Source organism: Cyclopterus lumpus, chromosome 18 (genome assembly GCF_009769545.1).
Source record: "Cyclopterus lumpus isolate fCycLum1 chromosome 18, fCycLum1.pri, whole genome shotgun sequence".
Lineage (NCBI taxonomy): Eukaryota > Metazoa > Chordata > Actinopteri > Perciformes > Cyclopteridae > Cyclopterus > Cyclopterus lumpus.
Window position 1 is genome coordinate 11738664 of NC_046983.1, and position 25330 is coordinate 11763993.

General features: G+C 43.7%; 1 protein-coding gene across 1 annotated transcript in view; it reads left to right on the forward strand.

Annotated features, from left to right (window-relative positions):
- The window catches only part of LOC117747723 (serine/threonine-protein phosphatase 2B catalytic subunit alpha isoform), a 60995-nt gene that overhangs the window by 13787 nt on the left and 21878 nt on the right, over window positions 1-25330 (forward strand). The window contains exons 2-6 of the mRNA XM_034557148.1: window positions 11110-11310; window positions 20055-20179; window positions 20725-20836; window positions 21326-21471; window positions 22265-22404. Of these exons, the coding sequence (XP_034413039.1) occupies window positions 11110-11310; window positions 20055-20179; window positions 20725-20836; window positions 21326-21471; window positions 22265-22404 (724 nt within the window). The remainder of the gene's footprint in view (window positions 1-11109; window positions 11311-20054; window positions 20180-20724; window positions 20837-21325; window positions 21472-22264; window positions 22405-25330) is intronic.

Consider the following 25330-nt stretch of genomic DNA (forward strand, 5'->3'; position numbering starts at 1 on the left):
GTCCAGCCACTCGTCTGCATGTCACCACACACTCCTGGAACCAACGAGGACGCTTTGTAAAGCGGCCGCCTGTGCTCTGGGGTTAGTAGGGGACGCTCGATTGACCTGTGTCATCAGTCCTTCCCAATACAAGCGCCAGTCGGCAGCATGATGGAGAGCGGCGAAGGACTCGCACAAACGTGGTTCTGTGCACGTGTGGGGCCAGGTTTTTTTTTTTGGTCCAGACTGGAGTCCAAACACGCCAACCGATCCCTCCTTCACTGCCTGACCTTTCTGTTTACCATCTGAAGAAAAGCTTGAAATTGTAGCCTCGAAGCCATGCAGCAACCTGCCGTCAGTTGAGACCAAGACCAGACACATGATAGCACAGACCGCATGAGAGCCGGATTGACTTTCGTTTGATCTGCGAATGGCAATTTGGAGTTGTGATCAGTTGGCAGAGATCTCACTTTTGTGCAATTTCAACGGGACAAAAACTAAAGCCGACAGCCATTTGATCCAGTGAGCACGAGTTGTGCACATTGCTTCGCTTTTGCGTCGGTGTTGGCTCATGGTCTTGCTTGAACGATAGCAAATTAAAGATAAACCAGACTAAATGGGTCTTTCTCTCAATGTCTGCCGTAAGATAATATTCATGCTAATACAGCATGGCTGCAAAAACTTTGTGTAGCTTATAGCCGAATGTCTGCTTGTTGTTTCAGCGGACCTGAAATGACAAATGAAGCATGTTGCATTCATGCCGTGTTTGTCACGATGGCAGTCTTTTAAGCGCAGTACATAACACTGAGGAATATGCAGATAAGTGTGGCAAACCGTCTGGTTTTTATGTGCCACAGGTTCCATTTGTGGGAATAGCGTGCACACAGCCGAGCATGCACCCAAAGCACCCCGTCTTCCACATCCTTTCAGCCTCCTCCATTGTTCCGTCTCTGCTATGCTCCAAAGCTGATTACAGCGCCTTCTCTAATGAAAGCTAATCCTGTGTCACGGCATTGTGGAGGAAGTGGTGGTGGTGGTTGGGGGGGGGGGAGCAGGCCTCAGCACAGCAAAGCAAGCAGGGAATGTCTTCTTCAGGGCCTGTCAGAGTGGCTTTTAGAGGAAATGCCAGAGAGCGTTAACGTCTCCGCAAACCTGCAAATCTGCCGTGTTTTACATTGAGATTGAGCTGCTTCTTTTTTCTTCTTCATTTTTTGCTGGTCTTTTGGACCTGCAACAATTCACACACAGCACTGACCAAAGTCAGAGCTTTTTAGTCGTTGGAATTGACACGTCTGATACTTCAATGGTGGTACTGAGAGTTTTTCTCCGCGTAGTTCGTCATCCAGAGCTCAAGTTTTGTTTCAATGCATGTGGCAGTTTAGTAGCTTTTAAGGATACATTAATCCAACTTTCTCTCCCAACATCAATGCAATACCTCAACTCGGGTTATCTGAAAAATACCAGGTACTTAGCTGACACCAGTACTCTCTTTTCCCTCAAATATGACATTTGTGCAACAGAAATGAATTTGAATGTTTGGTAAGAATGCCAGTATCAACATCAACACATATCTGAACATGGCTTTTGATTATGTCAATTGAAAAAGCACTGAGGCAGAAAGAATCACTGAGGCAACATGATAAAATGCTCCAATATTTCAATAGTTTTCCTACATTTTGCCGTATTTACCCGTTGAAACTTGCATCGCTGAATACAAACAAAAGCCACCCATGTTGCAGAGTGCCATGGTCGGTTGAAAGGTAGACCAAACAGATTGCATCCAAGGAGTGTAAAAGCTGTTGTACCTTTGAATTGCCCCCCTTTCTTTTGGGTTTAGAGAATAGATGATAGGTCCTTACTGGTTTTGATGTTTAAAATGGATTCCTGGAAAGTGGACTGACTTGACTATCTGTCATCATGACACGGCTAATAATTTGCTGGAGACTGTAAGTTGTGTGTAAATAATAAATCGGTCGAGACATCCCATCGGTGGACTGTGAGTAAGAGCGCTTTTTGAGAGATTGACGGGTGCTCTCGCCCCCTGTACACTCTTGTGTTTTTTTTGCACGTTTTCATCTTGACCCCTGATGCACTTTTATTTCACCGGCCGATCTTTTCGCTCTCCCTGACTCATGCACCACCCCCACTCCAGCTCCAAATAACCGTAGTCCTTTGCCAGGTCCCGGCCGACCTTTCACTGTGTCATTGATCGGCTGCTACATTCATGGCTCGCCACGTGCCCCCACCACCCCCAGAAAAAAAACAGTGCAGGGACATCCCTTAGAAAAAAAATCCCCCCCTCCCCTCACCACAGCACTCACCGCCTACTCTCATCCCTCCATACATTTACCCATCCCTCCGTTCACCCACGCCTGCCTCCCACGCTTCAGCCCTAACCTCACTAATTAATCAGGGACTTAGTCAGAGTGCTGTCTGAGCAGCGGTGCATTTTGATCACCTGCCGCTGCTAACGCTTTCTACATCTCTCATCTAAAGTCTGTTGAGCCAGCAGCAGGATTAACGTTTACCGGTCTCTAAAACTCTATTTTTCCGTCAGAGCTTGATGGTCTTTGATAACCCCTGACAGCCGTGGCAGGATGGACGCCGGTCTTGGCCGCGTTGTTGGTTCGTTTTGCGTACGACCCGTCGATCTTAATAATGAGGCTCCCTTGTTAAATGTCATTCATGGCTACCACTGTGGAGAACGGACACACATGTCAAATGCACCGTTGCATTCTGCTAATATCTCCATATCTATTAAGCATGTAACAGTGGAATCTTGCTGATATGGCTCCAGCTCAGATTTTGGATCACGTTGGTGCAGTATCTAACATGCTGCCGGCGATTTTTTTATTTTTTTCAGCCAATATTTTGATGGATGAAAGATTAAGACTGAGACTGTACGGCGCTGTTTCCCTGGCAACCCCTTTTACTCACTTGTATCTAATACCTCTCCTGTTTGTTGATGCGATGTAAAAGCTTTCACCGCTGCAGCAGATGATGGCCAGCAACTCTTTCAAGTACAGTTCACTGGTAGCGTTAAATGAAAGCCATGGTCTTTAGAGCTGCAATTAGTTGTACTGACCACAGGCATTGCCTAAAGTCGGGAAAATGAGCAGTTAGAGAAACTTAATATACCTTTTTCAAAGCTTGCAATGTGTACATGCCTGTACAAACAAATATTTGTAGTGTTTCTTATTTGTGAAATCATTTCGGTTAATGTGAATTGAAAATGTATATAATATCGTTATAATTGTTTTTTGGCGATAACATTTGGATGATTTGCACTTTACAAGTAGCTTCAAATGGAGAATTTACAGATCGGAAATAAATAGAGGCGTGACGAATGTCACTGTGTTGTGCCAAAATCGGAATAATACTATTCAACCCGATTGGCCTATTTAGGTTGTTTATGTATGTATCTGACAACAGTTTATTTTTGATGCAGTACTCGGCAGCTCCGTGTAACCGAAGCTGACCAGCACGCAGTGCTGAAACAACATCCAGAGTAGCTCCACGGTCGTAGAAGTAGAATTGTTGAATTGAAGCAAATACATTGAGTAATTTGAAGGCTCGATTTTGTAATTTTAGGGCATGAATTAATAATTACAGGAGGCAAATGAAATAGTGCAAGATTACATTATTAATTCAAGGGAATGATTGATAATTTGTGTGCACAAATGATTACTACCTGCTGGTTTCTGTAGCATTACATCTCTGAGACAAGCCCCCGGAGTCTTTGCTGGCTGCTCAGTCCCTTTTTTTTTTTGCATTTTTATTTCCTCTGAGGCAGCCATGGGGTTCTTTTCAGTGCCTTTTCCCTTTTCTCGCTTTCCGTCTGTCTGTCCTTGGGAGGGTGAGTGCCACTGGCTCGGCTCTCCTTCCTGCCTCAACCACAGAGGTAACAACTCCAATCCCACACTGCACAGATACATTCGGCAGACTCAAAAGCACTGAGCTTCAAAGCTGCGCTCCGTTAAGCGTTTCGTTCAGGGCCGGCTTCTATCCCTACTAATGCATGGTAAAGAGGTTTGCGCCAATTCATAGGTGACCTTTTCTCCGTTAGGCCTAATTCCTCCGGGTCTTTTTTTTTTTTTTAAATCTCTGGACTGTCATCGGTGGCCAGATGGGAGGCTTATATGTTTTATAGGTTGACTTCTATTTGAATACATCTTCATATAACATAATATGTCTTTGCTGTACTGGGTCACATTGCGAACACTAGTTGTTTGGATTCAGCTCTGCTGCATCAGCGCGGTGATGGAATCCAGTCCGTTTCCTCCAGACAACTGCTCACCCAGTTTAGGATAAACATTAAAGGGGCACCTGGAACACCAACATGCATTGTCGTCTTAAAGTGGAATTCTTTTTTCATCCATTAGGGCGCTCAATATTGCTTTAATGAATTCTACTATATGTGTAGAATGATGTAGTTTATGCTAACTAGGAGCAGTTTTGTTCATGGTAGACTAGTAGAAGCAGGTTGTTTCTGTTGCATGATTTATTTGCTCCACCATTTCTACTGTGGACTGTGGGTGTCATTCTGCAACTGGAATGTATACTGTGTTAATTTCATTGAAGGAATGCATTCATTCTATGGGCTTGTGAATTATTGATTGGCCGTGCGTTCTCAATGGGTTGTTAGAGGGAGGGCGGAGTTATATACAAACCGAGGTGCCAATTTCAGACCTGACGTAGAGACGCTGGTCCATCCGGTTTGTGAGGTAGACTATATTGCAAATAATTTATCATCTTGTGTTCTGTAGTTCAGCTCCTGCAGGTCTTTGTCATCGGCAATGATATCGCTATCTTTTGCATCATGCATGTCAGATAATCAGCTTCTGAATGGACTCTGTGGGGGTGTAATAATGAAGCAGTACAACTGCTGCCAGATGACATTTGAAGTTGAAGTGCTTCCTGATGTACAGCATGTCCTTTTGTTTCCTACCGCCTACAGAAGCTCGTGCATTCTTTGCATCCTGGACTCCTAAACATATCTCGCTCTAATTGAATGCTGTTGTGTAATTTAATGAACAAACCCCGGCTATGGGTGGAGAGTGACTTGCACACTCTCGGTGCCCCATTCAACACTTGGCAGTCGTCCTCTGTTCTTCCACCGCGAGCAGTGAAGGTTTCGTCACTAAACGGCTTCCAACTTGCAAAGTCTGAGATCTGAGATTTTCATTACTGCTCTGGCAATAACAAATTCATCTCATCCATGTAGTAGAGACCCTTTATACTCTTATTCTGAAGCATAATCTCCCATTTATCCATGTGCTGCTGGGTGTGTTGCCTATTGTAAACAAATACTACCGCATGCCACTGCCTTGTGGTTGTGCTGTCTCGCCTATGGTTGAAATACTGAAAGAGCCTACCAGACATGGGCTCGGGGGCCCCTAGTCGTCACCTGAAAACATCCCACAAAGAGACACAAAACGACCACAAAGAGACACCGAATGACCAAATGGATGCGCAGAACGACCCCATGGAGGTGCAGAACGACCACATGGAGGTGCAGAACGACCACATGGAGACACAGAGCGACCACAAACAACACACCCATGTGGTTTCATCGTTGCTTTGTGACTCTCCCGCTGGGTGTCATGTGTGAAATGCGGGGCAGCCTTTGACGTGTCTGTGCCACGGGGCCCGTTGTGGCAGGATCCGTCTTACCCGGCACCGGTATTTGCGTACTGTTTGAGTTTCCACCTGATTTATTGCACATAGATCCCGCCTGAAGAGCAGAGCACCATCGTTCAAAAAGGCAAATGGATCAGTTGAACAGTGACTTTGTGCAAGTAAGGAAGTTAGGTTCTAGATCAGTATCACAATTTAGATCTGACATCTGATCTGCACTGCCTTTGCATAATAACATTTGTTCATGCAGTCAAATTACTTCTGGTATTCTATGCTTTGTGTGAACTGACCTTTGTTGCACTCGCACATAGTTCTGGAGTCTTTGTTCTGCCTCAGCTCCCTGTTGGTCCTGCTGAGATTTCCACTGGTCATGCTGAGTCTTAGGGGAGGAAAATTGCTGGTGTGGTGGCTTGTCTGGTGGAAGGGGGCGGCTGGCTTGACGTGGGCAGTGACAACCCGGGTCTCACCCAGGCTACGCGAGGGCTACCGCTGCATCACGCACCGTCAGCAATTACTTGGGTTCAGGGGGTAATTCGGCATCTGACGGAAAGATGCTGCACATCGGAGTATTTAGGTTTCTGGCCCTGGAATTGTAAGAATGTATCATAAGTTGTTAGCTTTCTCACCTAGCAGTCTGCTCTATCTGTACGATGTTTAAAAATAATAATACAGCGGCAGATAGCTTGCTCTTCATGACCGTCTGGGGCACAGTCAATGTTTGCTAAAGGTATTGCGGTGCAGTCGATGAAAATAAACTGGCATATGGCTGCCGGTAGTGGCACTAGTTAGATATTGATCAGCAGACTATATTGTGTCAGCGGTACTGTATTATATCAATAATAGGCACTTCTTAAACGATTTTGGATGCCATATAGCACAAAGTACAGGCATGTTGCATTGTTAGGAAGTCATTTTTTTGCTCGGTAGTTCTCTTGAAATCTCCTGTCAAGTTCTGTACAGTTTATTCTGTACTCGTAATGCAAGGTGTAGTAGCACGCTGACAAGGCCGAGGAGGAAGATGAGGTCCAGGTATTGTAGACATCTGGGCTGCCAGCTCAGGCAATCACGGTTGCACTCCATGTTCTTCACTAAATGAAGCCAGGCGCTGCTTGGTGAGCTCTGCAACATTCTGTCTCACTTTCTCCAATTAAGCTGATCTGTCCAGCACCATACGACTGCTCACCTCCCGCCGTTTCATTCCTCTGAGGGATCGCATCAGCTCTGAACTACACCAACCTGAACATTTCAAGCTGCCGTCTCCCCACTGCTTCACAGCGGTCTCGAGGCGATTCAGATTGCTCAAGAATCACACCCGAATGTCTGCCATGCTCGGGGATGATTATTCTACTCACCGATGTCGCATGAACAAGGTGATGATCTGAAGCTTTTGTTAGTTCAAGACCTCACCCTCGGAACTAAACCGCTGTAAAAGAAAAGCATTAGATGTTGCTGTGAAACGTTGCTGGCCAACACAAGATGGTATACTTTTATTAGATCAACTTTCATGTTGGTTTATCACACCCTCAAGCCATTCAGAGGTTTAGTGGTCTTGTAGTCTTTACACCTGATGGCTGATGGATGGTTTTCATTTTCATCTTGGCAAATTACAATGCTAATCCGAGACAAATCACCAGAAAAAGTTAAGTCAGACTGCAGATTTGTTTTTTTAGATTTTTTCTCCTTCCTCGCTGACCCTCGCTCACTCAATCGCTTTCACTCTCTTTTTTTCTTTTTTTTCTTTTAGCTTGAAGGCTGCAGTACAATTTCCCCGGTTACATAACAGAAAGGAACTGGGAAATGGCAAAATTAATGAAGGCAAAAGGGACCGGCTAATGGAGACCATTTTTGAGTCATCCCCTACTTCATAGCGACTTCAGTCAGTTTATGCTCTCTCAGCTATTAAGCTCTGTCTGACAAGATTAATGCAACAATTGCTGTGTTCGGAGACTGTTGTTTGGGACAGACCATTTGTTTCGATTTTGACGCGTCATTAGCTCATATTTGAATGGTTAACGACTGCAATGAGAAGTTTTTGGCTCACCATTTGCTGATTATTATTTTGTGCCTTGCTTGAATGGTTTTGTTAATCCACATAGTGCCTCTTTAGCTCTGTGCTTTTGACTTTTGCCATGAGGGTAACGCCTTTTACTTTGGAGCGTAGAACCCACCATTTCAATGTCGCATGCAATGCTTTGGCAGAGGTATTGCTCCTTGTAATAAGAGGGCTGTTAGAAATTCCACAGGGGGAAAGTTCACAGTGTTTCCATTGTCACGAGGGTGGGAAATGGAAGGGTGATGTGTTGAAAGGACGCCAGTGCGCCAACAACCACAGCTTTCAGGTGGGTTATTTTTATTAGAGAATTATGTTATGTTTGAATTTTCAGGACGTGTTATGTTTTGCCACTTCAATCAGTGGGAGCAGGTGTGGTCGATATCCACAGCTACGCTGACCGTCTCGACTCAAAGGCTGACATTGTCTCGCATCGCCTACGAATGTGCATTTCCAGCATAGCGGTTTTGAGTGATGGTGATTGTTTATTTCTTCGGAAACCAAATCAAATAACCGCTACAACCATTGGATATGTGGCGTAAAACTCAATGTTGTGTTTGCAGAGAGAGTTGAAAATAACTTGGTTTCATCTCATAAAGTTTGGGTTTCGTCTCATAAAGTTCAGGTTCAAGAACAGAGTGGTTGCGGTACACTGCCTCGGGAGTTTACCTGTCACGCAGTAATTCCTAATTGGCTAACAATGTGGGCTCAGGAAAATACAGTAAAATCCGTACCCTCTGCCCCTATCTGACAGTTATCCCGTTCATACGAGATCTCTTAATCATCCAAGGGATATCTGTGCCACATAACGTTGCAGATTCTTGAACTTACTTGTCATGTAATTCTCTTCAGGAAAGAAAATACCTCCAAACAGGTCCAATACAGTTCACACCAATGTTCACGCTGTACGTCCCCAACATCTCAGGGACCGATCTGGTGTTGTCTTTTAAGTCAAAAGCCCCAAGGCCCTGGCCTCGGAGTCGAGACTAGAGTTGCACAGCTGTCACTCAATAGAGGCCAACCTGGGGTTTTTGGGTAATTAGATCTCTCTATTTCTGAATGCTCCAGATAAACTACTGGAGACAACAAGATTGTTTTATTTTAGTATTTATTTGGCTCGATTAACGTTTGTGTTTAGAACATTTTGGTCTTAAGTATGCAGATGGTGGTAGCTGGAAAGAAGAACAATAGCATCCCACCATTTTAATGTAGACTCTCAGATTTCTGAAATAGATTCTCACTTGGCTTTAGGCAATGTTAGTTTTAACAAGTTGATCCAGTTTTATATCGGCAGAGAAATGTACAAGTGATCTTCAGCGAGATAGTCTGCCTCTTGTACTTTGGTGATTTAGACTGTTTAAGGCATAGTAAGGCTGAAACTATTCACAGTACCCATTTCAACACACACCTGTTAGCCCACTTTAAATACTGTAGTCTAGAGACCAAGTATGGTTTGTTACTAAGCACAGAGTGACACGGATACAATGCAGGTCTGATTACCACTGATGTCACCTTTGGGAAGGATGAACGTTAACACAGGAACTCACGCACACACACACAACCACCAACTCCACAGCATTTGCCACTGGCTTAGTGCATTCGTCCTGCCTGTAAGCTATGTGCAAAGTCGGCAAGTGGACGTTAATTAAGAGCATTATTGTGTCGCTGCTGAGTTTGAAAGTCCACAGGATGCGGTCTTTCATTTTGCCCTTTTTGTACCTGTCAGTGAGTAATATGCTCATTATCGGGGGGGTTGTAATAAAGAGAATATTAACAGACTGGGCTTTTGTGTTGGCGGAGGCCACTTAAAGCATGTTTAAATAATAGTTTTGTTAAAGAGACCGTAAGTTCCTTTTTACCTGTTTTGAATCAACGACTGAAATGGCACTGACATGAGGTCCATTTTAAGGAATTGTGGGCTTTCCGTTGAAAGTCTGTCTTAAAGACTCATTGGGCTGTTTGCATAGAAATTGTGCATTTGTTTATTTTTTTTGTGCTGTGATAAGATTGGAAGGTTCACTTTTAAATTAAAATGCATGCAAACAGGACTCTGGCTTTTGAATCAGTCTGGTATATGCAAAATAGCTAGAGCAAATTGAAATGGTGTGAAAAGCTATCCTTTTATGAGCCACTAATTAAAGGAAGGATCAGGAGGATTTGTCTGTGGTGTGTTGTAAACACAGCATTCAAAGTTGGCCCCTCCTCCCCTGGCTCATCACTCTAGCCAATAGGGATGCACCAATACCGATAATGGTATTGGGGCCAATACTGACTATTGAGTATCAAGGACTATGGGGCCTATTAAATTCAATCATGTGTGTATATATATATATATATATATATATATATATATATATATATATATATATATATATTCCGTACACTAATAGATCGTGAGGCATATAGCTTATGAATTAAACACTGATAATCCCATTGGGTTCTCTGCATTGGCCAATACGAGAAGCTCCGGTATTGCTTTCGGCATCGGCACTGAAAAGATGGGATCTGTGCATCCTTAGCAGCAGGTTTAGCGATATTCCGTCTGGCAAGCTAAAGGGCATAGTATTTGGACTCAGTCGACACCGGTTACGGTGTCAGCCGGGGCAGAACAGAGCCCACGGGGGAGAAGAGGCCGAGGATTGACAGCTGGAAAGGCAGCAAAATGGAAAGAAAGGAGAAAATGCAGGCACAGAACAGGACCTCTGCAGAGATGCAGACACCGCCACACACTTCTAGCGGGTCATACACGATGACTGAAAGGGATTTTTATGTCTCTACATTGTTGTTTAGTTTTTTTTCAAAACCCTATTCATCTTGCCTCTACATTGACAGGAGATGCGTTGTGGATTTGGTTAGTCTAAATGTTCAGGATGCTTTCAAGACTCATAATTAAGCAGAACTTTACTCTTTTAAATAATTTGTGACTGACAAATGAGTAAAATGCACATCAGCCAGAAGATCATATCTCTCCTCACATACAACTGAGCATGTTAAAATATAGAAATGCAACGCTTATAAGATAATACTCGCACGGAAGGCTAAAAACATTTTTATTCTATGCTTCCTCTTCAAAGTGTCATTTCTTCTGCTGTGAATATTGCCAAGCGAATGACAAACTGTCTAGGTCTGTTACAAATATTGGAAATTGAATGACTCGCAGATCATAGCAGTGATCTGGTAAATTGTCTCAGAGGGTGGGCTGGGAGCATGGGAGTGAACACTAACTCCCTCTCCTGTAGGGACAAGATCCCCTGGAAGGTACAAAGCACCTGCTAATCAAACAGCTAAAATGCCTTGTGCTCGGTGATGTGGAATTAACTGCATATCCTCATAAGCCTTTAGTCAATGAAAAATATATTAAAGCACTGTAAATATGTTATGAAAGCAGCCGTAGTGATGCTTTTTCTTTTTCTTTCTTTTTTTTTTTTTTTGAACCCTCGCAGCTGTCCCGTTCCCCCCCAGTCACCGGCTGACGGCTAAAGAGGTGTTTGACAGCGATGGGAAGCCCAAAGTGGACGTGCTGAAAGCCCACCTAACCAAGGAAGGCCGCGTGGAGGAATCGGTGGCCCTGAGACTCATCGCAGAGGGTGCCTCAATCTTGCGTGCGGAGCATAACCTGCTGGACATCGAAGCCCCTGTGACAGGTCAGTGGTCAGATTCAGCACATCGTGTCCAGGAGTGAGCTTAAATATTTAATGGATTTTTGACAATCGGCAGAAAATGTGTAATATTTTTGATGGTCAATTATTAATTTTAGTCATTATTTTGAGTCAAATAATAATAATAATAATAATCCATTTAATTTATATAGTGCTTTTCAAGATACTCAAAGACACTTTACATTATACACCGTAGGACAGCTACGGGGAGCAATGCAGGATTAAGTGTCTTGCTCAAGGACACATCGACTAGGGCGGGGATTGAACTGCCAACCCCTTGATTGAAAGACGGGCATGCTAACCACTGACCCATAGTCGCCCCACAAATGACTGATTATATACTGAATCCACCCTCCACATTGAGAGTATTCACTGTTTTTTTGCAACTGAACTGCATATGATCTGGTTGTATACTCTTTTTATAGTTGGACATTTGAAGACGTCGCCTTGTGTTTGCCAAAACATTAGAATGAACAGATAATGAAAATAATTGTCAAATTTCAGGACCGCTTCGCAGCTCCAAGGGAAACAACTTGACCTGCATTTGTGCTCGTTTTTTTTTCCTGAGATGAAAGATGAAAATAGTGTTTGCAAGCAGACGTGGCAGAATTATTATTTTTCCAACTACGCTGCCGTTTCCTTCCTTGTCTGTCACTGTGTTTTTGTCACCGTCATCATTAGGTTCTGCCATGACGACAATGCATGACTCCAAATCCCATTCAAAATTACCCAATATATTAACCTGAAGTAACTCGTGCAGCCAGAACGAGACACGTGTGTTTTCGATTTGAAACGCACACTCTGGTATATTTAAAGAGAGCACTGTGTGCTTCCAGTCGTATGAAAACTTCATTTAGTTAATTAAGTGAGTCATTGGGCCTCCGGGCCACACGTGGGCCATGTGGCCAGCCGTAGCAGTGTGTTTTATTTTAGGAAACGGTTTGGGTCATCCGATTTTTCCAAAACTAACATGCTTGGTAACGCTCACTCAGTCGACTGCTTCATGCAATGAAACACAGCTTCCACACAGAAAAGCTAAACATCCTGTTTTAGATGCTCAACGTGGCAAAAATATGGAAACGGCACGAGATGCTGAATGTTTTCTGCCGTTTGTGGCTACTAATTTCTCCATAATATTCATTTATTTTTCCAGTTGAGCTCTTATTCAGTCTGAAAAGCGCCCTGGAGCTGAAGTCCAACTCATTTGTGCTGAAAGAACATACTGGAGAAGGAGGCTCGCTGATGCATATGCACAGAATCAGTGCATCTATTGTTGTCTTTCTTCCTGGTCAAGTGCCCTGTTCCTCCATTAGACTTTCTGATGAGGCGTCTTTGATGTTGTTGTAATCAGAGGCACAGACCTACTCAAAGGATCTATGGCAACCCATCATCATTTCCAAATACAAGATTGTTCTCAAAATACGGTCCAGAGTGGCCTATGCTCATATTTGGCAGGCATCTTACTTACTTAAATTCATGAATGCACAGCCCTTTATGAACAAAAGTGTGGCTCTCATATGCTTACTGATCCCATTATAATAATAGAATATTTTATCCGGCCTTTTAAAGAGAATGAAGCTTAACAAAAAAGAAACAAACAGGTTGGACAAAAGCCTTATTTGCTGCCGCGGTCGTCGTATTTGCAGGCACACAAGCAAGGGATTAGGAGAAATCCTGTTAAACATAACTAGAGTTCCGATTTTTTTTATTTTTTTTTTTGCCATGTATTAGGTGGCTTTCATTAAAAAAAAACATTTGCGTGATTTATGTGCATGACAAAGCAACACTGTGGACCGATTGTGTGGCTGGGTGAAAGTAAAAAAAAACAAAAAACTGCTCTTATAGCCGCACAGGAGTGTCTCCAAATGAATTATAATCTAACTCGGACTGAACCAAATTGCATTGACCTTCCAGTTTAAAGTAAACACTACGAAGTAAGTCCATTCCCACAGTGAAACTGTGCTATTTATCGAGCTTAAACACATGTGCACAATAAGCCGAAGCTGTGATCTTTCTTAGAGCCTGTCCTCTCACTGGGCTCGGAGCAAATAGAGACGTCCCTTAAAGTGACAGTGTTTATTACATAAGACGTTAATTTGAATACACGTCAAATGTGTTCGCACTGGATACGGGTACGAAATACGGCGGTCAGTACGACGTACGCGAGGGCAGCTCATCCGACTTTTCTGCCTCGGCCTGATTACAATCTGGTTCCTTATGTGTGTAAACAGAAACTCTCACTCTGACCTTCCAAGTGCGGTGAGGTCGTCGTTTGAATTCTCAGAAGCTCGGTCACAAGCCTAACGTGTTGATTTTAGATTCCAGAACTGTTCAAACGATGTTTGTTTTTTTTTCAGGCCAGCAAACCTCCTTTTCTTTTTGTTGTGTTACATAGAAACGGTGGACAGCTCCTGTTCAGTGTGCGAGCCGTGGAGCCTGAGGAGCTCGCTGAGTGTGTGTGTGTGTGTGTGTGTGTGTGTGTGTGTGTGCACGCACTTGTGTACGCGAGAGCGGCAGTGAAGCACTTCTTTCCCTCCCACTCAACACCCCTGTCTCAACCCTTCTCCCACGCATGAGTCCTTTTCAACAAGGATTTTCTCTGCTGCGCGTGCTCGTGATCCTGCTGTGTTTCCCCCTCATGCCCCCCCCCCCCCCCCCCCCCCCCCCCCCCCCCCCCCCCCCCCCCCCCCCCCCCCCCCCCTGAACTCTCACATCGCTCTATAAACATGTCTTTGTTGCTCTCCTGTTCTCTCTTGTCTGCCATGTTTTCATCCCTCTGAGTATTCTCCCCCCCCACCCCCCACCCCCCACCCCCCCGATCACACCTGCAATTCCAACGTGACAGCAAATTAGCGAGTCAATATTTATCATCGATGTGAAGCCCCGTGACAATATCGGCTCTCTCTTCCCCCTCGCCGCTTCTCACATTCACACAGTCACTTCCTGGTCGGGCCAGATGGCAGGTGGGGTTTTTCGTGGAGGGGGGGGGGGGGCGGGGGCGGGTGCGTGTGTGACGACTGAGCTGGCTTAGGCCACCGAGTACAAGCTGCTCCCATGGCCTTCGCACAGCCCTCGATCGACTCGACCTCCCCCCCCCCCCCCCACATCACCGGGCAACAGCGAGCTTTTACACTGTTCATACACCTGTTTGCAGTGCGGACGCTCGAGTCTGTTCGAGTCTCTCACGTACTTAAACACTGTGAAACATGTTTTACTCAAGCTAAAAGGGATTATTTTTTAACCAGTAGCTGTTTGCATTTAGGATATTTCTTATGAAATTGTGATTAATTCGAAGTGAAGAAATGTTCAGCACTTGGTTGTGGAATTCCCCTAAGCCCTTGATTAGCATGGACATTGTGTGAGTTTAATGTGAATAGTTCTCGCTGTGTGCAGCATTTCAAGGCCATTAGACCTTTTCCTTTGGTTTTGTATCAACAGCTTTTCAATGAGAAGTACCCTAATGTGTAATGTGGATATTAGAGCGAGATGGATGAATCGACTGGGGTGATGTAAGCTTATTGCACATTTTATATAAAAAAAAAATGTACACTCAAATATCGAATGAATATTCCCAACATGGTTTACACCACTAGTTTTCGAACCTGATGGTCAAAACCCCTTTGGAGAGCTCGCGGGATAAATCGCTATCGTTTGCAAAAAGATAGATGAGAATAAACATATCTGTTCTGTCTGTTCTCAAACTGTTTGACATACTGGAATACTGGAAGTGTTGCCTCTTCACGCCTCTCAGAATGAAATAACCAGTGGCTCACACCAACACAGTAATTTGAAGTCCGTGGAGCTCTTCAAAGTCCGACTCTAAATCAGACATCGTTACATCTGTTGCCGCCGTGCCGGAGATGGCGGCTTGTTAAAAACCGCGTACAGTTTGATGTTCCTAACGGATCGCAAGCCTCCCTCCTTTTGCATACATGCATGCTCTGAATGATGTAAGCTCTCAGAGAGTGCCATCATAAAACCGGTGGGGTATTGTTTTCGCCCAGTCTCAATCAAAACATGATCTGGCACAGTCTGCCTCGCCGTGGATTTCTCTCGCTCAATGAGCCCGGCCTTGCGGAGTGGCCTGTGTAGGTTCTGAAGCCAGGTTGTGTAATACCTACCGCCCCCTCAATAGCTGCTGCCCGCTGATATGCTGCTACTCGGGGAGATCACTTCAGTGCACAAGCAGGAGATGGCCAGAACAAATTGTTTTTCACTCCAGATAATGTACTCCCACCTGCTCTTCTTATGTGGGCTCTGGTTCCCACCTCGCTTTTGTGCGTTTGTGTGACAAGGCGGGAGGGAGGCAAAGCACGTCTGTAGGTGTGCTGGAGCACAGCGATGGACGGATGGATTGTGTGCGCTCTTCCTGTGATAAAGCCGGGCCCTGAGCTGGAGGAGTGAGCTTTTGTGGCGTTTTTTTGTTGTTTTTGTTTCAACAACATCTGTCCACGCGCACACACACACAGACACAGACACACACACACACAGACACACACACGCGCGCGGGCGTGCTCGCGCACAGATGAGGTGACCGCAATTCCCGGTGGCCGTCGCGTTCGGTCTTTTTTGGCCAGTGATTACACTCTCGCCAATCGCCGCGTCTCCTCGCGGTTTATGCAAGTGACGGCTCTCCAAAAGGTCAGCTGGAGGTGCAGTCCTCCCACACACAGTGTGTGTTTGCCGTGTGCTTCAGGTGAAATTGAACCTCACCAACCCTCCCGCAGAGCTGACTTCTGAAAACATGGATATGTTGTTAATTTCCATGCGAGCACCTACATTTTCACAATAATTGCTCTCTCGGTGGTCATCCCTTTAGACAGAATTGTACTCTCGAGCGCAGTTTTTTTTTTAGAAAAAGTGAATTTGCAGAGGGGGTGGCTCATGGCTGCCTGTTGCATCCATCTCTGTGTTTCTATGCAGTGGACGCGTTGCATTGTTTCCATCGGCGGTCCTTTTTATCAGGTCAGCAGCAGCTTAGGGTTGTTTGAGGATTCGTTTCCATAGCGATAACTAGCCATAGCATCACACACTTTCTGGATGAAACCGGATGAATCAAGTCGATGGCTTAGTTTTATTTCATCTTGACGTTAAGTAGTACATTAGCCCTTAAAGTGAAGCCTTAATGGTGGCCAGGATGCAAACAAATTATTTTGAATTTGTTCAGGAATTAAGAAAATGTCTCTCTTGCTTTAATTGCTGTTTGCTTTTATAGTTATGCAGGTTTTGATGTCCTTCCAGTGTCAGACAAATACATGGTTGACCCCAATTAAAACAAAAGTGTTGCTCATAACTTAATACATGGCCACATTAAAGTAATAAGATGATGCGTAATACTTGTGCACAAATTGAAGTCTTTTCTGAATAAAGATAAATGGAAGACTTGTACCACTAAAAAACAAATATAAAAAGAGCTCCACAGATCTTTTGAGTTAAATCTTACTGATTTTAATTGAATAATATGAACTGCATTTGCAGTCTGTTCACTTCCACCTACTGCATTGTTGACCAAAGAGTAGGGGGATGGTTAATTAAAAACTAATATGGTAGCCTATGGGATGAATGGAAAAATGGAAAGCAGGTTAACAAACCTTAACAAACCTCAAACACATGAAGGTATGCTGTATTTATTAAATTGTGTTGTACATTCTGGCCTAGTCCACCGACCAGTATTTTCATATTCTTTTTTTTCTTTCTTAAAATCAATATAAGCCCCAAAACACTCGAAAAAGCCAGACGTAAATGCCTGTATGCGTGTGGACAAGTTAATGAAATGATTAATAAAAAAAAAGAAGCTACAACTGAAGTTCCTTTCATTCAAGCATCGTTTCGGCCATTGAATCAATCTTCCAGGTACCGAGCAACCGATCTAAAAACAAACTGCAACAAGGCTCCCTTTTTTTCTTTTTTTTTGAAGGCGGTCCCCACCGTGGATTTAAACCGTTACACAGTGTGGGTTTAATAAAAGACGAATGGTTAAGCAGAGGTTTACGATACAGTCAAGGAGAGCTGATCCTGAGAGCCGTCTCGCGAGGCTCGTAACTTGAGATAATTGTTCTCCAACGTTGTCCTCCAGCGCCCACTAATTGGGTATCTCTCTGAAAGACTGTTTCACCGACTCTTATTGTAATTCTCCCTGCGAGATGCAGTTCATAAAGCGATAAACAGCCCGCACGAAAAAAAGAAAAGAGAAGAGGGCCAGAGTCCTTTTTTTCGAGGTTAGATCTAAGTCTATTCACCCTCTCGTTAATAACTTGACGAGCTGGAAGAATGGACGGATTGCGGCACTTTGGCATCGGCCGCGGATGCCGAACTGACATCGCCGTGTCATTCGTCTTATCGCCGCGCTCAGGTGACTTTTCCCAACTGAAGTGGAACGGCTTTAGGGTTGTGTTATTACGATGGTTTAGTCTGTGATTTTAAATGTCATGGCACCCGCTGCCCACAGTGCCAGTGGATATGACATCACCGAGGTCATAGGTGAGCCGGCATTAGACACCACTTGATAGCCGTTATATTACATGCAAAGCACCGCATCGAGGAAATAACAACGCAATAAAAGCATCTTCAAGTTCCAACTAATTTGGTAAATTGGCCCGATGAACAGAGCGGGCAATAAAAGAGCCGTAGAGCTGAAAATGATTAAAGAGAATACAAGTTGTTTTAAACTGGGCTAGTACTTCACAGAATACTACTTTTTTTTTTTTTTCTTGTTCAGTGTCGGTAAAAATCGATTTGACAATATCCCGTGTCAATTGTGTTCTCGGGGGAACGACCTCTCGACAGTACGGTCGAATGACAGAAAATTTACCTCACATCTGCTGCCGTTTCCCGGGAAAAATACCTGCGCATATAATGGCCGTGAATCCTAGCATGCGTGTTCTTGTACCGGAGACGATGTACTGAAACAAAGACGCCTTCTACAAGCCTCATTAAAGCTACCACGTATTTATGGAGAGTTTAACTGGATCTACTTTCCAGCTGCAGGTTTCAGCTGGCAGCTTACGGACCTTAAATACTGTTCAGGATCCACGGCTGAGCTTTCAGGTACTGTTTCGTGTTTGCCAAACAAAGCGCAATGCCAAATAAGAGAAAGCCACTTGAGGAAAACGAGTGCAGGTTTTAATACGCTCGGCTAGAGCTCCGTCAAAGTTCATCAGCCTTTCTCTTGTAGCAGAACATCTGACAACCAGATAGAGTAAATGTTATTATAATGCTCATTTTATAGTATTTATCATTTTTCACATCCTGTGGTTAAATACTCAAATTGTATTTGTGTATTTATTACCAGCGGTCCAAAAGTGGACGGTGGACCACATGGGAACCAACGGAAGAAATGTATCAATAATAAATAATAAGTTCCGGTCTAACGACCCTTTTTGAAATCAACCTTTTTAGAGTGGCTCAGAAATTGACCCACGGCCCTTTTTAAATCAGATGACCTCACATGCACCCTTGTCAGTCAATGGCTGGCTCAGCAGCACATCTTGTGTGGCCTCCGCTGCCCTCTTCTCCCTGGAGAGTAATGGAGTATAGGGCCACACATACCAATCCAGGTTGAGTGATTTGATGTCCCCGAGTTGTGACGCGGATGGGCATGTCCCAGAACACTCCCCTGGCGCTGTTTAGCAACTGCTGCTCGTAGCTGTGCAGAAAGGGACGTGACACTAGCGATGCTGAATATACCGGCGTTCCTGGTAATACCGCTGACTGTCGGCGCTGTTCGGATGAAGCGAAGGTTATCCGTTTTGTAACGTCTGAGACGAGCCAGATTTTGTAATCGCGGTCAACGATACGCGTTAAGAAATGGAGACCACCTGAAAGCTTTTCCACAGCAGTTTCAGCCAGTGGACTTTCAGTGCATTTGGCAAAGGATGCGTTCAAATTGCGATTTTCAGTTTGAAATACCTCAAGGTTTACGAAGAGGCCGAAAGAGGATGTGGTGGGAAAAGCGGGCCGCAGCCAGTTCGTGTGATTCCGTTCCATATTGTGCACACTATTTTATTGTATAAAATAGTGTGCACTGAAGTATTGACTCCTTTGTGAGAGCGGAGCTTGTAGGACGATGGCAATAACACTGTAATAACAAGTTTTATGGCTCTTGTTTGTGATGGGAATCGAACCGTACAGAAATTCTAACGCGTATCTACCCGACCGTAGATGGTCGAGTCTAAAATTCCTGGTCCAGACTGTGATTTTTGCAATTATGCTCGTGTTTTTTTTTCCTTCTTCGGATGACACGCCTCATTTTAGTGAACGTTGAGTTTGGAAACGCTCCCGTTATTTGTGGTACTTGGTGCCGGCCCAGTATTGTTTTCATGTCGTTTTCTTCTTCTGCATAATTTCCCGCAGTAAAAGCGTGGGCCGCGGAGCTCGTTATGCATGTCCATGCATAACGAGCTCTTTTTCCGTTACAAATGAGCGGTTTATGTTAATAAAAAAATGTCACATTGTTTAACGAAACAAACTGATTAAAAAAAAAGAAGAGAATAAAAGAAAAAAAAAAGGATATAGTGAACTCCCAGATAGGATGTTCCAACGTCGCTATAATTATGAAAAGACACGGAAGAAGAATCATACATCGCCTTAGTGCTTCACAGCTGTCAGAGAATATGGAAATAAGCAAATAGCCTCGCGCGGTGTTATCGAAGCTTTCATCTGTTGTTCCTCAGCTGTAAAAATAGCAGTTATCCTGATGTGCCTTTGTTCCTCTTTCTGCCTTATTCCAGTGTGTGGAGACATCCATGGGCAGTTCTTTGACCTGATGAAGCTGTTTGAAGTGGGAGGATCTCCAGCATCCACGCGCTACCTTTTCCTGGGGGACTACGTTGACAGAGGGTATTTCAGTATTGAAGTAAGTCTGTGGATTTGTTTGTGTCCTCGCGGGGGCCTAATCAACTGTGACACGCTGTGTTTATTAATAGCTTTCTTTGAGCGTAGATCAAATCAGGCTGCAGATATTGGAGCGGTGATAGGCCTTTTGTAATAACTTCAAATATGTAGCCTGGATAGCAAATGCCACTGTGTATCTCAGGGTTATGTAGAGCGAGAGTTTTAATATGAAGCAAAATACACACATTTAATCTGCGACTGCGGATTGGAATTAACTTGCGTCTGTATTTCCGTCCATCTCATCGCCTGAAACATTGTACTTTTATTAATAAAATATATTGTAATGCCTGTCCTCTGATGGTTCCTCTGAAGGATTGTCATCTCCTCAAGCGAGCCTGAACTATGCCACAACATGGACTGCATGAATGTTTCATTATAAATGGAATTGCTTATATTATGCCTCTCTGTGATAATGACAAAGTCTGACTTGACGGTTCATGTTTCATGTTATTTAAAGATGGCAATCTAACCGATCCCCAAACCTTTTTTTGTGCTTCTTTGTTTCAGTGTGTGCTGTACTTGTGGGCCTTAAAGATCCTTTACCCAAAAACACTGTTTTTGCTGCGTGGGAATCATGAATGTAGACATTTAACAGAGTATTTCACATTTAAGCAGGAATGTAAGTAATCACTTCATTTTTATTTATTTTTTTCTACCTTTTTGATGTAGATTGAGTCCAAGCAGTCTGGTCTGTGACTCTCTGTACAGAGTGGAAGGAGGACAGAGTTAGTCTTTCTAATAAGCTGTTTATTATGCATCCAGTTCAGCCATCGACCTCAAACGCTCACTTAAAAAGTGCCTTCTAGCCTGGAGCAGGACTCACTCCAAATGGGTTGCCCTTCTTGATATTTACACAAGTCCGAACTGTTTCTGTTGGACTGTTAAGAGAGAAGAAAAATAAAAAAAAAAGTCCAAAAATACAAAAGAGCTGTGAAACTGTGCTGTTTTTAAAAACGTGTTTGGGAAGTTTTATGGCACTTTGGAGAGCCTTTCCGCCTCAGTCTAGCACACTGTGAGCCCCAGTGTATGAGAGCTGTGTTTTGTTTGACTTGGCATGCTTACCTTTCCCTGCCCTCTCTCCCCCTCCCCCCCACCCCCCCCATGACAGGTAGAATTAAGTATTCAGAGAGGGTGTATGACGCATGTATGGACGCCTTCGACTGCCTTCCCCTGGCTGCACTTATGAACCAGCAGTTCCTGTGTGTACACGGAGGACTGTCTCCAGAAATCACAAATCTTGACGACATCAGGAAAGTATGTGTCTGATTCGAGACCATTTTTCTCGATCATTTCATAAAGCTACAGTTTGTGCGTGTGTGTGTGTGTTTTAACAGCATGTGGCTGTTAATGGCTTACAAAAATACAATTGAAGCTTCCTTGTACGCCTCATGTGCTTTCTGCATTCATTCAAAGTTAATGAGGAGATAAGTGTATTTGTTTTAGATGGGTGAAAATAACAAGCATAGTAGCAATGCATGAAGTGATTCTGATTCCCCCAGATGTGTCTCAGGACTTGAACACGAGGGAATGTAAGCGTCACGTCTCGTCCTTAGTCTGATTTAACAAATGTTGAAGAGTCGGATCCTGCTTTCAAACTAATTCAATAATTCCAAATGGATTTTATGGCTGCAATCAGAGGACATGCATAATAATAATTTCCACTATTGAAGTGTCCATCATGCTACCCATCCAGTAATCCACAAGCTTTTTGTTCGAGAAAAAGAGAAATCCTTGGCTGAAAGCAAAGTCCTTTTATGTTAGTTCCTACAAAAGAATGCCTGCCATTGAGTTTGTTCACGTCTTTTTTTGAAATAAATGAAAAGGCGTGAAAGGTGAGCGCCGTCTTTGAATATGTCGTCCACGCCGTGTATTCCAAAATATTCCACTCCTTTCTACCCCAGAGTGTAATTGTGATCACGGCAGCAGCAGCCACCCCTCCCAGAGACGGCAACAGTGTTTTTCCTCTGCAGCAGAGTGCACACACCGTGTGCGTTTGTCCAGTCAAACACGGCTGACACAAGTCCCATTTTTTTTCTTTCTTCCACAGTTAGACAGATTCAAAGAGCCCCCAGCATACGGACCAATGTGCGATCTGCTGTGGTCCGACCCCCTGGAGGACTTTGGGAATGAGAAGAGCCAAGAGCATTTCACACACAACACAGTGCGAGGCTGTTCCTACTTCTACAGGTGAGCGTTCTGTCTCTTACACAACGGGAGGAATTTGATTTGTTTTATTACATTTCTGTTGTTGGTGGGAGTTTTTTTTCTTTCCTTTTCTTTACTACTTTGGAACATTTCAGAAAGGATTCCAGCCAACAGCCAGATAGAAAGCAGCTTTGATTCTCTACTAGCATTAAATAGCGTCTGCATTGTTCAGTCTATAAGACTCATAATGAGCCAACACTTTGTTTTATAGTGGATTGTGGAATTAAAAACATGATCTGAGGAACCGTAATCAAAAGCATCAAAATTGGTCTTCTGACTACTTTTTGGCAAAAAAATAAATAATCTACTGATTAGTTGGCTGTGCCATCTGTGGCCAAAGACAATACAATGAACATGTTCCAAGACCGACTACTTGAACTTTAGTAATCATCAACAAATGTTTTACATCAAAAATGGAAAATAAACATTGATGAATCAAGAAAGCCCGGCTTCCAGATTTCCATTTCTCATCCGTTCATTTTCTTCGCCCTACAATTCCTCAACCGCGAGTAGGAGGCCAACATTTGTGAGAACACAGCGTGCATCAGAGTGGCCCCAAAGTCTCCTCAGACAGTCGCCAGTGTTTATGTAACTCGCATAACCTTCAATTGAGCAGAGTGACTGAACAAACAGAGGAAATGCACAGAGCGGTCCGCTCTCGCTGTCACAAAATGTAATGAACTGGCACATTACCACGAGGCACAGGGCTGTTTCTAAATGCGTGCGGCGCTCCCTCCACTCATTATGGCCTCGGCAATGCTTACTTGGCCCCGGCGCGCCTGGGGCACGCTGGCAGAAGTACTCAGAAATGTCCCGAGGCTCCTGATTTTGAAATTTTCTTTTTTCTTAATAACAGGTGTTTCATAACCAGGGACTTAATAGTATTTTAATGTCCACGCTCAGAAATGAACTCCCGGTGCTGCTCTTGTTGTGGATTAGTGAGGACATATTTATCCGGATGGTCTTAACGTCTTTATGTGAGCCGTTACCGCTGCAGATCCACTGCAGGTGCTTTGACCACTAATGTCATCCCTTTTACTGAAGAGAGACCCGACAGAAAAGGTTATACAAGATTTACGCGGGGTGTTGCACCACTACCATGGTTAGGTATTTGGTCAAAATTCCTCTGCAGTCTTTGTTTTCATCAGTGTCGCGCTCACGTTATCGGCCGAGGGGCACGGTCGCTAATTGGCATCACGCCGGCATGCAGGATTTATGAGCCACACGGAGAGAGAGCCATTCCTCGGCACCCCTTCCCAAAAAACATTCAGCTTCTGTTGCAAGTCGGGCATGAAATTTGCACATGTTTTTGAATGCGGTCGCTTTTTAAAAATTTTCGACACCACTCGGAAGCACAACTGTATCAGCCTGATGTGCTAAAAAAAAAAAGATTGGTGTTAATCCAAGCTATTGATATTAAAACAAAATTAAAACGGAGAGAACCTGCCGAGCGATACTAATGTCGCACGCTTTGAAGACGGGGTCCAAGGAGCTCCTTAACATCTGTGCCCTGTTGTTGGACAGATGGGAGACGCTCGAATAAAAAAAAAGAAAAAAAGAAGCAAACTGGAGGAGAAGAAGAACAAAAAAAAAGTAGGCCAAAATGTATCTTGTCTGGTGAACGGCGCCGTATGGCATGTATCTACATCTGTTGCAGGAAATCAAGTGAGAAATAAAACATTTATTCCTAATCCCCCTCCCCCCGCCACCAAAACTCATTACGTTTTTGAATTCCCTCTCGGCAACTGCTCCATTCTTTTCCCATCCCTCCCGGCAGATGTGTGTCTGTGACTGTGAGGAATGCACGTGTTCTCATGTCGACATGAACCAAGATTAGTAATGAACTCCTTCAATTTCAGTCTCCCATAATGGGTTTTTTTCCACACAATTTGAATTTAGAATATTTTTTTACCGAGCATGGTATCTGAGCATGCAATAAAAAATAAAAAAACCCAAGCCAGTCAAATTTAAAGTTAATTTACTTACATAACACGTTTTACAGCCCTGCCTCAAAGGACTTTACATTAAGAGATGCAATAAAGCTGCCATCATAGCCCGTCAGTCAAACTGGACTAAAACTCCACACTGGATCTGTTGCTAAAAATACAATCTCCCGAAAGGTCGGAAGCTAAAATGTATAGTTTGGTTTTAATTACTTTGTGTGGGCCTTGTTCTTTGCCGTGCTCTGCTTTATTACTTTATTACAGAACTTAATACAAAGTCATCCCCTAGTTTTTAACAAACACAATATTCTTCATTGACAAAACACAAGTTTGCATATCTTGGAGATTGTTCTGTTTATTTCTGGGCTTCATTTAGCGATGTAATTACTACCGCACCAAGTAATCGCAATGGTAGTTTCGAAGGGACGTTTGTGTTAATCAGCCACAAAGGTATCGAGATGAAACCGTGAAAAAACAAGTTTTAATTTAGCCCGTATTATTTTATAGTGGTTCGGATCACTCACTTGGTTCAAATCCCGGTCGTCCAATGTTGTTTTTGATCATGTTTGTTAGAAGCAACGCTCCAAAGGTATTGTAGTAGTGCGGTTTTACTTAACTTACCTTTTTTAACTTATTTTCACTTCAAGAGGTTTGACATATGAAATGCCGACCTGCCAGTGACTTGTCTTCTGCCTTTCTCGTTGCGAGTGTAGGACATTTCCAGTGGAAGCTGGTGCGGAGAAATGAAAGGTTGTGGCATGGAAAGCCCTGAAACCACACTGTAGTTTGATAGTTGGCAGTCAGCTTTTTGGTCTCCCTGCTTACGGACTGAATCGATCAGCATGAGCATAAAACAGGCTTAAACATAAACATGCTTAAACATAAAACATGCCTAAACATAAAACATGCTTAAACATAAAAAATGCTTAAACATAAAACATGCTTAAACATAAAACATGCCTAAA